At 47.1% G+C, this 12,460-nt stretch overlaps 1 protein-coding gene across 1 annotated transcript; it reads right to left on the bottom strand.

Annotated features, from left to right (window-relative positions):
- Positions 1-1,291: 1,291 nt before the first annotated feature.
- LOC120658852 (gamma-glutamyl peptidase 3-like) lies at positions 1,292-2,695 on the bottom strand. Its single transcript, XM_039937002.1, has 3 exons — positions 1,979-2,695; positions 1,730-1,897; positions 1,292-1,594 (listed from the first exon to the last, which is right to left on the bottom strand). The coding sequence occupies exons 1-3, from the start codon at positions 2,492-2,494 to the stop codon at positions 1,478-1,480; spliced, it is 801 nt and encodes a 266-aa protein (XP_039792936.1). The 5' UTR covers positions 2,495-2,695; the 3' UTR covers positions 1,292-1,477.
- Between the last annotated feature and the right edge of the window lie 9,765 nt (positions 2,696-12,460).

Genomic DNA, 12,460 nt, shown 5'->3' with positions numbered 1-12,460 from the left:
TAATTCTGTGTCTCCACTAGGACGAGCCCACAAGTGCTTCTGATGCTTGAACACATAAGCAGACGAGCCCAAATGTCTGAACTCTGAAGCATTTTTTTCTTGTCTTCGTGCTGACGAGGGCCTTGATTCCATTTATACTCGGACACGTACGCGGCAGATTTCTCCGCCGTTTGCTAAGGCCATGAGAGGAAGCTGGAGGCGGGAGCTCGATCTGGTTGAAGCTCTGCAAGACCTTCCTCATGCTTTGAGTGGTGTTTGTGACAGTATGTGGTAGCTGTTCATCCCTTGGTTGCAGCCCCGTCTCTGGCATCAGTTTACTGAGTTCAGTTGATGTTGAGGCTGGGGACGGCCAGTCGGTGTGCTGGCAGCATGGCAGGACGACACATGACGCCGATCCGAAACGGGAGGCCGCACCACACCTTGCTGAATCAACGAGAGCTGGCTGATGAGTTTGGAAATTTGAGAAAAGCTCTGTCAAGAATGTAAGGGCAATTTAGTAATTATTACGTGAAAAGCAGACGCGCTAAGGAGCACAAGGATGATGGAAGTCAGGGACGGAGCTGCCCTTTGTTATTGGGGTCCGCCGACCCCGATGGATTTGTGAAAACTCTATAGAAAACACTGTGCTACACTGTTCCTCCAACACAAAGACCCCGGCTCGCAACAGACAAGACCCCGGCGCCATTTTGATCTGGCTTCGCCCCTGATGGAAGTGACGGAAATGGCACGGAAAGTTAAGCCAGTTTGTCATGAAAAGCACTTTCATAATCTCATCGCAATCTCTAAATAAATTCTAATGAAAAAACAGTTGTTTGCATGTCCAAGACTAGTAAAAATGCCAAGTTCATTCGATCGGAGTGAGTAGTGATATTCTAAGTGCAAAGTGCTAGTTGCTTATTTGTTATTCTCGTCTCCTCTTTTTTATTTTAATTTATTTGTATGTTGCCGTTTTGGTTTAGTGAGGAAGCTCCAAATGAGGATTGATTGGATTATTTCTCTCTGCTCATAATTAGCAGCCTTAGACCAAGAAGACCACAACTTATATTATTATGCATAGTACTGGCCTTTGTTGGGCTCAGAAGTCATTCCCATTGCTTCTGAGGTTTCAACAGATTATCAGAGCTTGCTCCAAACAAATTAAAATTGTTTGGTCTTCCAGTCAGACAAACAGAACTTGCTCCCAATATACTCTATTAGCAGTTGCCAAACCATACCTTTTTGGGTCGTCAAAATGGTCTTCTTTTAAGAGAGAAGATGGTCAACTGTTTGACAAGAAAGAGAAGCTCAAACATACTCCCGCCAACCAGTCTCTTATTGAAAATTAACCTGTCCGCTGAGGCTTTGTTTATTCCAAATTTCCTAGTATTATTTACATTAGCATGCACTCTATCATCATAAACTGGGCTCAGAACAAATTGATCCCAAAACAGGGCATCCCATGCATCTACTGTTACAACACCACTCAAGTAGATGCCAATCACTTGCAGACCTGATCTTCATCAGCTTTGAGGAAGCTCTTGCAGAGCTTGAGCCAGAACTCCCTGTCCGGCGCCGTGGCCTCCAGCTGCCTCCTCACGGCCTCGGCGAACGACACCTGCAGAGTGGCAAAGCAGGGTAAAACAGAATGCTTCGGGATTCAGACTTCAGACCCAGGTGTGTCCTCTGGGCATTGTTTCGTTGGTCAGAGATCAAGAAGCGGCAATGGAGTCTGAAGCCGGATGGCACTCACGGTGATGGATCCAGCGGCGAGCAGGCGGTCGACGAGGCTGAGGAGGATGTCCTTGGTGTACTCCGGGTGGCCCTGGATGCCCAGCACGTGCTCGCCGACGCGGAACATCTCGACGCCCGTCTTGTCGGAGGAGGCCAGCACCTCCGCGCCCTCCGGCACCTCCCACACCTGCTCGCCATGACCAAGAACGCCATCAGCAGATTGCAGAGGTGTACGTGGGAATGCCGGCGTTATACTACGCGCACGCACCTCGTCCTGGTGGACCTCGGTGATCTTGGCGCGGCGCGGCAGCTTGCCGCGCTCGCGCAGCGCGTCGAGGAACCGGCACGGCGGCAGCGCCGCGGCGGCGTCCGCGATGGCCACCTCCCTGACGCCGACGTCCCAGCCGGCGCGGGCCCTGCCCACGCGCCCGCCCAGCGCGCGGCAGATCAGCTGGTGGCCGAAGCAGACGCCGAGGACGCGCTTGCGCATGGCGTGGAGCTCCCGGACGAGGGCGCACAGGCGGAGGATCCACAGGTCGTCGCCGTACGCGTCGTGCGGGCTGCCGCTGATCACGAAGCCGTCGTAGGCCCCGAGGTCCCCCGGCGCCGGGAGCTCCCCGTCGACGGCCCGGTACAGGTCCCACGCCTCGCCGGCGCCGCCGAACGCCGCCACGAAGACGTGGAGGTAGCCGCCGTACTTCTTGAGCACGTAGTCGGAGTCGCGCGCCGCCATCAGAAGCGCGAACCGCCGGCTCGGCGTCGCCGCTGCCTCCACAGCAACCATGGTCAGGTCGATTCGATCGAACCTTGGATGACGAGACGAGACGAGACGAGACGAGAGAAATGTGAAAGCTTGCAGAGCTGAAACGATCGATCTCAGCTGAGGGCTTAGCTAGTACTACGATTTGGAAGCGTGTGTGTGGCAGTTGGCGAGGATCGCTTCGATTTATAGAGGCCGGCCGGAAGAGAGAGGGCGACGATGCGACGGCGACGACAGGAGGCTGCTCCGCATTATGCCAAGTCGGAGGCGGCGTGACAGTCCTCAGACTTCGCAGCCTCGGATCGCATGATTCCTTTCCAAGGATCGATCGTGCCGCTAGTATCAGCTACTGCAGTTCACACTGCAGCTGCGCGGACAGGTTGGCCGGCGGCTGAGTGCTTGGTTCGTCGCGCGCGGCCAGCCGCGGCGGATGCCTCCGATCGAGCTTTTTGACTGTCACCATGATCTGGGACCGTACCAGAGCTTCCAGAAGGAGATGGTCTTGTCGACGGGGTAGGGGTAGTACCATGAGAATGGCATGGGCAACCGCCGTCTGACGGCCAGCATTGCGCGTGTACGGGCGAGCTTGAACAGCTGAAGGAAGTTTTAGTCATAAAAAATTCGAAGGTCCGGGTCGGCGTCTCTTTGTTTCATATCGGAAATCGGAACAGCTGCTCGAGAATCTAATTAATGTTTGAACAAATTCGGATAAAATTTGAAAAATACAGTATTTATTCTTTTTTTTTACCTGCAGCTTCTAACGACAAAACCGAAAAACCATGCATGTATATCATCAAAGATGGCTTCCCTGCTCGAGGGCTCAAATTAAGAGATTTCTTGTCATTGATGACAAGGCCTGCATGAATTTATTTGAAATATTACTAAGCCTTTTTATGGTTTTAAATTTACCTAATCTTTTATTTTAAGCTTGTAGAACTTGCTTCAAAAGCTCTAGTTATTTTAGTGGGTTTCCTTGTATCCCAAAATATTATCAGGTTTTTTATCTGAAATTTTTGGAAGCATTTGGGTTTTTTCCCCTTCACTTAAAGTTAAAAAATTTTTGGCTCATCAACCTTAATTCGACTAGATCACTAATCAAAAGTAACGGTTTGCAAGCTGGGTGAACCGTGACGATATTTCATCGTGGATTAATAAAAATAAATTTGGTATGTAAATATTTTTTATATAAATTTGATCAAAGTTGGTCAAATTTAATTTAGAACAAACATAATACAACATGTAATAAATATAGAAGGAGTAAGATATTAATCTCATTCACTTGCCCGGCCTGTTTCGTGCCGGGCACGTTTGATTTATAAATATTTTTTCTATAAATTTGGTTCAGGTTGATCAAATTTGATTTAGGATAAATCTAATATGATATGTAAATAAAAATAGAGTGAGTAAGATATAATCCATTTCACCTGCCCTGTCTCCGACTGTGGAACCGCTATTCTGCTCCTACGGCTCCAAACACGACCATGTACCTTTTTCTGTCTTGGGATATTCAGTCAGAGATGAAGGAAATGTCAAGCAAGCTCATACCTCATTCAACTCTCTCAGCGGCTGCTTCCCATTTGTTCAATGATTTTTCATTTTTCTGGCACCTACCGCGTAAGGCACATTTCCTTTTGCGGCATGGTTATTAGGGGAGACTGGTAGGTTTAGCGGGCGCTTGCTTGAGCATTTGTTTAATTTCAACGCGTGAGATGAGACCGCTCTCGTTTTGTCATCGGGTTCAGCTGACTGATGAGCATGCATGCTGCTAATTGTTCCGATCCTAACACACTCGCTAAAAAAAATGTTGCGAGATTTTCAAAAGTTCGTTTATAGGTTTAAGAAATTGTCGACTTAGGTCATAGAAATTAGTGGTGGGTTTGACAAATGGCTGCCAGTTTTCAGCTGAAATCGACGATCTAGATGGTTTACAGGAAACTCTTGTCCGGATTTAAGAAATGTTCTGTTGCTAGTTGAAAGTTCGTTGGCTGTAAAATTCTTTACATGCTAGCAGAATGTGCGATCCACGACAAAGAAAATTGGTGCCTGTTTCCGTCTAAGCAGGGAAATGCCATGTATAGAATATGACCTTGACAGACGTGACCTGTTTTGTTGCCAAGACGTAGAGTCAGGCAAACTGCAACGGAACCGTCAAATTAAAACTCTAATTAAGCGTAATGGTCGTCATTTAAACACATCAGGCACATTCGCTTAATGGCTTAATTTGGCGATCCTTTCTCAACCCACGGCCCGATCGAAACGACACCGGTAGTCCCACGCGAAGGCGGGCGTAGATGGTACACGATAAAATACTTGAAAAAAATATACAAGGATGACAACCGATAACGAGAGTTTTACTAATTGAGTTCAAAACACAAGCTCACGAAATTTACATAAATTACATAATTTACAAACTTTATATAGCGTAGCCAAACTCAAATGGAAGAGAAAACATACAACTACATTACTTCACTGGTTCAGTTCTAACACCACCGGTCAGACCGGTACGTCTCACCGGTCAGATCGGTGCTACCTGGCCCTACCAACCACCGGTCAGACCGGTCCAATGACTGGTCAGACCGGTCGAAACAAAACTGAGGGCTGCACACCCTGCCCTCAAGTGTGCAACCCGCCAAATCCCTAATCTAAGGGTCTCTATCCACCACTTCCCACCCCTCCGCATCTCTGCGGATGAATTTGACGTAGCAGGGGCAGAAATCAACGTCCGGGTGTCCTGTAACAAAAATTGGTGGCAACAAACCCTGAGCAACTAGTACTCAGCAAGACATACCCGACCAGTGGGTATAACTTAGCCCACATACCTAGACATGCGAGGCTTTTGGCTGGTGGTTAATTTTGCAGAACAAGCACTAGAAGTAAGTCCTTATTTTTCTAACTTTTAGCTCCCAATTATATCAATAAATTGACTAACCATCTAGGATTTGCAAGGCTACAACAATCAAGGTGAGCAAATATTTATTAAATAATATCAGCCATCATTGCATCTCATCTCATTCTTACTCCAATTCCTTTCTACGAGGTGACCAAGAGATCAAGGCCCTCATAACTGCGAGACACGGCGAATCGATTCGATTTAACCTTGCAAGGTGGACCTAACCAACACGGCACGCAAAAGCCCCGTCGGACCCCACGCACTGACCTTTCCTCTCCCCGCCTCGAACTACAGAACCGCCCCACCTACATATAGTCAGTCGAGCTCAACGTGAGACCACAAAAAATAAATACATGCATCCCAATTCTCCGCGACTACTCGACTCTCCTTAAGAGGTGGTGATGAAGTTCTGTACTTTCGAAGCGAGGCAGTACTCGGCTTACCGGTTTCGACTACCTCCTACTCCAGGCATGCGGTTAGTACAATTCAATCCCCAATCAGCACAGCCAACAACGGAACCGTCCTTAATCAACACAGATGGGGCTACACCTTCCCCCATCCGGCCTCCCATCCCTTTCCTTCCATCTTGAATGTAATAATTCATATACTATAATCTAAAGACATCCTATATCTCGCGAGTGACATAATTATCACTCAACTTCTATCGAGCCCTATTAAGCATAGCAGTGCTAACGACCTATTCATACTAGTATGAGGCCCAGAAAAACATAGAGATCATGCAACTAAGGTTTCAAACAATTTCTAAACTTAATGCACAATTATTAGAGACATATATAGGTGTCATAATTTGAAATAGTAGGATGTGCACCGGGGCTTGCCTTGAGTCTGCTGCTCAGCACTAGGGTGAGTTGGGCCTTGGGCCGACTCCTCGCGAACCTCCTGCTGCGGGGCTTGCCCCTGGGGCTCATGTGGCTCCACAACCACTTCGTATACCACCTCCTCTGCCGCGGCTGCTACGCGTATGCATATGATATGAGTTAATGCAAATACGATTTTATAATTACAATTAACCATCACCGAGTACAACTACTAAAGATCTACCCCAATTGCTCTTTTCCACCCAAAAATACCCAAAAACCCGGAGTATCTGGATACCTGCTCGGACTATTCGGACTCTCAAGTCCGGAGTTTTTGGGTCTATACCCGGAGTTTCTCCCGGAGTGTTCCAATGTCCGGAGTATCCGGGCTTATTCCCGGTGTTTCCCCCAGAGTGTTCCAAATTCGGAGTATCCGGGCTTATACCCGGAGTCTCCGGGCTTCACACCATTTTCGCCCCAAAAACTGAAATCTTGATTTTGGCAAAATCAATCCACAAAATTTGAAACCCTTTCAGGCTCTAATAGAATAGTTCATAGGGAGATGATTGACCCAAAAGAAATTGCTTTAAATACCCTAGATCGACCCTTTTTGCCCTAGCTCTTAGTAACTTGAGCAAGCTCTCCTTGCAAGAAAACTCAAAAACGAAGCCACCCCATGGTGGAATACCTGGAGAAGATAATCCCCCACGCTGATTGGAGCTTCCTTGGTCTTGAGATTGATTTGGGATGGGGATTTTTGAGTTCTAGAGTTTGGATAGAGAGAGAGGGCTCTCGAGGGAGTGAGAGGGAGAGAGAGTAACGAGAGAGAGTGTGAGAGTGAGAGTGAGCTGTGAGAGAGATGAGTTAGTTTTAATGGTTGTGGGGCTCAGATGAAAAAACTTAGATGACTTAGAAACTCCATGTCCGGAGTATCCGGGCCTACGGCCGGAGTATCCGGGCAGGGTGTTACACTGCCTCAGTTTATGCTATCTTCTATGGCAAGAATACATTGCCCCCGAATTGAATCTCAATGACCCGGATAGATTGGTCGAGGTTCATTGAATCTAGCCATGCCTGCTGCCGCTTTGTTCTCAAGATGTGCCGACCAACTTACATTGCGTGTCGGTCCATTCCTTGCGACAAAAGAAGCGAATTTGTGCAGAATAAGAACAGGTTCGAATGCTTGGATCTTCCAAACATAGTGCGCCCGAGGAATATATGTGTGCCAATTTCCTTGCTTAAACCTTGGAACGGAGGGAGGAGTGCTTAATTTCTTGTAAATATGTTTTTGATCCTCCTCCTCAATTAACACAAATATAAATATATAGAAGCTTTGCAGGCAGTTTCGGAGGGGGGGGGGAGGTCATATGCAGAATATAAGCAATGTTAAGTAGAGTTCGTGTACGATTAAATAAAATGTAATTACTACTGGCTCATATTTTCATATTTAAAGCCTGAGGAAGTATCGATGCGAGGGCAAATGTTGAAGTGAGTCTTCCGCTTCTCCAATCAACTCAATATACTAGTCTATCAACCCCTTGCTTCCACGGGGAATAATTAAAATTAATATAAGAATGTGATCAATAATTATAATTATCTATCCCACTCTTTTTTCATCTATTAAACATTCTAACACATGCTCTAGAATTTATATTTTTCGTTATCTGATGACAATAGATTTCATTTTGCATCACACCTCTATATGTATTTGATATATATTTAGTTGAACTATTTATTTGTGAATTGATATTATTATCTCTTCCATCATACATGAATATAAGGTGTCATATATCGTGGTTTTATATAAACAATAACATAAATAATATATACATAATGATAGAAATAGTAATTTAGTATTTATATTATTGCACTTTAATATTTTATTATAATTATATAATTTAGATTCAGATTTATGAGTAATTTAACTTGTAATAATAATGACATAATTTGATAATTTATATTCATATTTAGGAGTGACTAAACTTGTAATAATAATGACATAATTGGATAATTTATATACAAATTTAGGGGGTATATGTATTATTTTTATAATGACATAGGTGGTTAATTTATTTAAATATTAGAGGGTTACTTAAGATTTTTTTAATAATGGCAGAGGCGGGTAGTTTAGATACATATTTAGGGGGGTTACTTTAATCTATTTTCATAATAGCAGAGGTGGATAATTTATTAGGAAAGATAATAGATCCGATGGTTATTATAATTAGAGTTGTTGGATTGATGGCTGTATGTTTTTTATTTTTGTGAGAATTTATAGGATTTTTTGGATTTTTTAAGAGTGTCCACTAGAATCCTTGGTGACTTCATGTGGAGGCTCTAAATGAGACGGGGGTATATGTGACGGGGGTATAAACCTGGGCCCCCTGACGGGCCTGACTCGTAGAGGAGGAAGCCCAACAAATTCCCTGGGCCGGGCACGACGCGGCCCGTCAACCTGCGTGGGCAGCCTTCGCTCATAAGGCAATGCGGCCGGAAGCTCGACCGCCCGGGACACGTGGCAGTCCCCCGACCTGGCGCTCCAGGTCAGAGCCATGCTAGATGACCCGGGTCGTGCACTCCAATGTAGCTGCCCTCCCTGACAGGCGTGCCGATCAAGCCAGGCCTCCGCGCAGGCTCCACGACGACGGCTCCCCCTATCTTGCGGAGCAGATATAGGCTACTGGACTCTCTGACAAAGGGACAGCGCCGCCCGCGCAGGCCCCGTGACACTACAGGAGGTGGGCGTCAACAGACGTCCCCTCCCTCGCCGTAATGATGGTTGCCCCTGCGTGCCACCCCATTACGCCAGCGAGTGTGACCGGACACCCCCTATCTGACCTCGGTAAGGCACCCCTCACCGGGTGCGCTGTCCTGTTGGCAGGGGCTACGCAAGGGAGGCATGAGATAGCCCTGCAGATAAGGGACATAGGTCCAGGCAGACAAGACCGGAGATAACCCCCGAGCGACCATCCGAGTGACCAGGCTGCCCCGACTGGTCTAGGATGGGACAACACCTGAACAACCCGTCGCCCAAGAAGATCACCAGGATCAAGCCTTCCCACTCCCAACCGACCGAGTGGGCCCCGACAACTGACAAGAATGAAGGACACCCCGACGGTGCCAAGACACAGCATTAGATATATGTAAATGGGGGCCCCACCTTGGACTATAAAAGTAAAAGTCCCCCACGTAGGAAAGGGTTGGACCCTCAGAGATCCGACACTGCTAGATTCAGCTTGTAAGCTCCCTTCTGAACATTGAGCACCTGGGCTCGAGAGCAATAGAGCAAGAACACCACCCCCCATACTGGACGTAGGGTATTTCAAGCCCGAACCAGTCTAAATAATCAAGTCTTTGTGTGCTAGACCATATCCGATCAAGCGCACAACATACGAGCAATCGAGTAGTTTAGTAGTCGCCCATTTCCCGCCGTGACAATATGCAACTCAAAAAGTAATTTACCATTTAATCCAGGCATCAACGTGTATATGTGACTGCTCTCAGAGCAACAATATATTGTTGACACAAATTTTGGGTCAACTCACGAACACGCTAGATCGCGCGGCGAGAGGAGGGGCTCCTTGAAGCACCTCCTGCGATGACCGTTCAGACCGGTAGCTGGAACCGATTAGACTGGTTTCACTTGGACAGACCGGCGAGTCCAACGAACGCTCATCCAGGACGAACCCCATCGGGGCAAGCGCACATAGGGTTGCCCTAGGACCGGCAGGCCACCTAGAGCATCTTCAAACGCTATGGAGACGAAAGAAGAAGAACATATTGAGGTTGGAAAAAATTAGGGCAAAGAAAAAGGTAAAAAGGATAAAAGTGTTTGATAGATTAGATTTATATTTATAGGGAGGGATGGTCTTACCTCATTAGAAATCGAAATTCTAATTAATTTTATGTTAAAATACAACTCCTAACTCGGATAGATTAGATTTATATTTATAGGGAGGGATGGTCTTACCTCATTAGAAATCGAAATTCTAATTAATTTTATGTTAAAATACAACTCCTAACTCGGACTCGGCAGTCCGGACCGGTCTGACCGCCCTTACCAACCAGTCTGACCGGTCCGGGTCTGAGTCAATTCTTTCCAGAGTCAGAACTCTCTCATCCGTAGTCCAAACCAGACGTTCCATGTATGCATTTTGATCGTCTCGACGAGATCTACGCAATAATGAAGTCCATTTTGGCTTTTGAGAAACTTGACGAAATCGGACTGACCAGTTTAGAAAACAGGTCTAATCTGTCCGCCCAGTCGTGCCAATTTGGGTCATCAACAATATTGCACAATGAACGGTGATTCACACTAAGACCAACTTTGCTCACAATTGGATCCTTGACGCTGAAATTAATGTTCCAGTCTTTGGCAGAAGTATCTTGCCGCTCGCCGAAGGAAGATGATAGGGTTGAAGAGCAAGGTGAGGATTCGTGGTTCTCCCGAGCCCACCGCCGTGTTACCCTACCACCTCTCCCCATGAGGCTGCTCGCAGTGGGTACTCTATCCCAACCAATACCATCTCCTGCAAGATCGATTTGGCGTAAAATTTGCTGCAGCGGGCCTATAAATGCTACGCTATGTTTAGTGTTCCTCCTCTCGCCCGCTACTCCCAACGTTGTACGGACGGCACGCTATCGCCTCTAGTCCCAACCACCCCGCCTTGCATGTTGCGGCTCAGAACAAAAGAAGGAGGAGCCACCGTCCACCGTCCCCGCCACTGCTCCCCGCCGTCCTCCGCCGCCGCGCGTGCCTCTCTCGGCGGATGGACTCCACCCCGCCACCCCGAGCCAACCATGGACGTGCGCGAGAGGGCCAGTGTCCCCGCCTCATCGCCGTCGCCGGCTCGCCCCTGCTGCGAGCCGGGTCACCATGGCTGAGCTCGACACCTGCCCCCGCCACAACCGCTGCTGTCGCGCCTGCCACATCCACCGCCGTCCCATCGCGGGATGGCCTCGCATGCGCTCGGTGCTGCCGCGGCTGGCCTCGCACTGTCCCGCCCTTCCTCACCGCGTGCTAGCCTGCCAATGCCGTAGACGAGCACCACAACCCCTGCTCCTCCACCTTGTCCTCCCTCCCGCGCGCCCGCCGCTACTGTTGCCGTCGCCACGCACTGAACCGGGCTCCCTCCGCCGCAAACAGGGGATGGGGCGGAGGAGCAGGGAGGCGGCGAGATCTGGAGGTAGGGAAGAGGGGCCCAGAGAAGACTGGGGAGGGAGGGTGATGGGGAGAGGAGGCTGACGTGGGGAGTAAAAAAAGAAGATGAGGCTAACATATGGGTCTTCTGGATGGGTAGTTAGTATAAAGAAAGATATATAAAGTACGACGGATGTGGAAAAACTGGATATAGTGAAAAAAATATCGATAATCAGGATCTAATATTTAGATTTTTTTAGGAGTTATAATTTTTTAGATGATAAATTTAGAGTATGACGAGCTCGAAAAGACCGAGCTCCCCTCTAACTCGACAACAAAGACGCGCGGCCCCCAAATCATGCGAGGAATGGTGTTGCCTGACCATATTACAATTTCGACCTATAGAAATCTGTGGCGGGTTCCCCAAGCCGTGGTAGCAGCGTGGCCCCTGCGCAACCACGTTGTCTCCGGCCGATCCCATGGTCCATGCATGTTCCACGGATTCCTGGAACACTGCATGGGCGCACCTAGATTCACCAGGACCGCACCCCTTCCCTGAGGAAAAGTCAATTGGAATAACAGCCGTAACAGATTCACGTGAAAACCTGCGTTCCAAATTATAAGTCATTCCAAAAAATTTGGAGAGTCAAACTATATCAAAATTTGACAAAAATTATAGAGAAAAATATAAAAATTTATGAAATCAAATAGATATACTATGAAAATATAACTAACAAAGAGTGTAATAGTACTTAATTAGTATCATAAATGTTGTTATCTTGTTATATATATTTAGTCAAACTTGAAAAACTTTGACTCTCCAAAATTCTTGGAATGATTTATAATTTGGAATGGATGGAGTTATCTTTTTTTTAGGCCAATCTCAATGGGAGTGTTATAAGAGTATCATGGACATTAAATTTACTAACATATACCAACAATATGAGAGAGGGGAGAGAAATGTCATGAAATATAACAGAAATATTATCACCATAACACTGTACTGGCACAATTCTCAAATTATTTTTAATATTAGTAACTATATCGATGACACTCCTACTGAAACTGTCTTAATAACCCACCGGTAAGTCCAAGACGCGACGACGGCAAGACACGGATTTCGTGCTCGCCGTGACTGCTGG

This window comes from Panicum virgatum, chromosome 2N (assembly GCF_016808335.1).
Source record: "Panicum virgatum strain AP13 chromosome 2N, P.virgatum_v5, whole genome shotgun sequence".
Classification (NCBI taxonomy): Eukaryota; Viridiplantae; Streptophyta; class Magnoliopsida; order Poales; family Poaceae; genus Panicum; species Panicum virgatum.
This window is presented reverse-complemented; position numbering and strand designations above follow the sequence as displayed.

What these genes read in the sequence shown, in the direction of transcription:
- LOC120658852 (XM_039937002.1), bottom strand. Translation starts at nt 2,494, where the DNA reads ATGGTTGCTGTGGAGGCAGCGGCGACGCCGAGCCGGCGGTTCGCGCTT. An exon ending in CCGAGGTCCACCAGGACGAG is followed by an intron (nt 1,898 to 1,978) that starts GTGCGTGCGCGT and finishes CATGGCGAGCAG; the next exon opens with GTGTGGGAGGTGCCGGAGGG. An exon ending in TCGCCGCTGGATCCATCACC is followed by an intron (nt 1,595 to 1,729) that starts GTGAGTGCCATC and finishes GCCACTCTGCAG; the next exon opens with GTGTCGTTCGCCGAGGCCGT.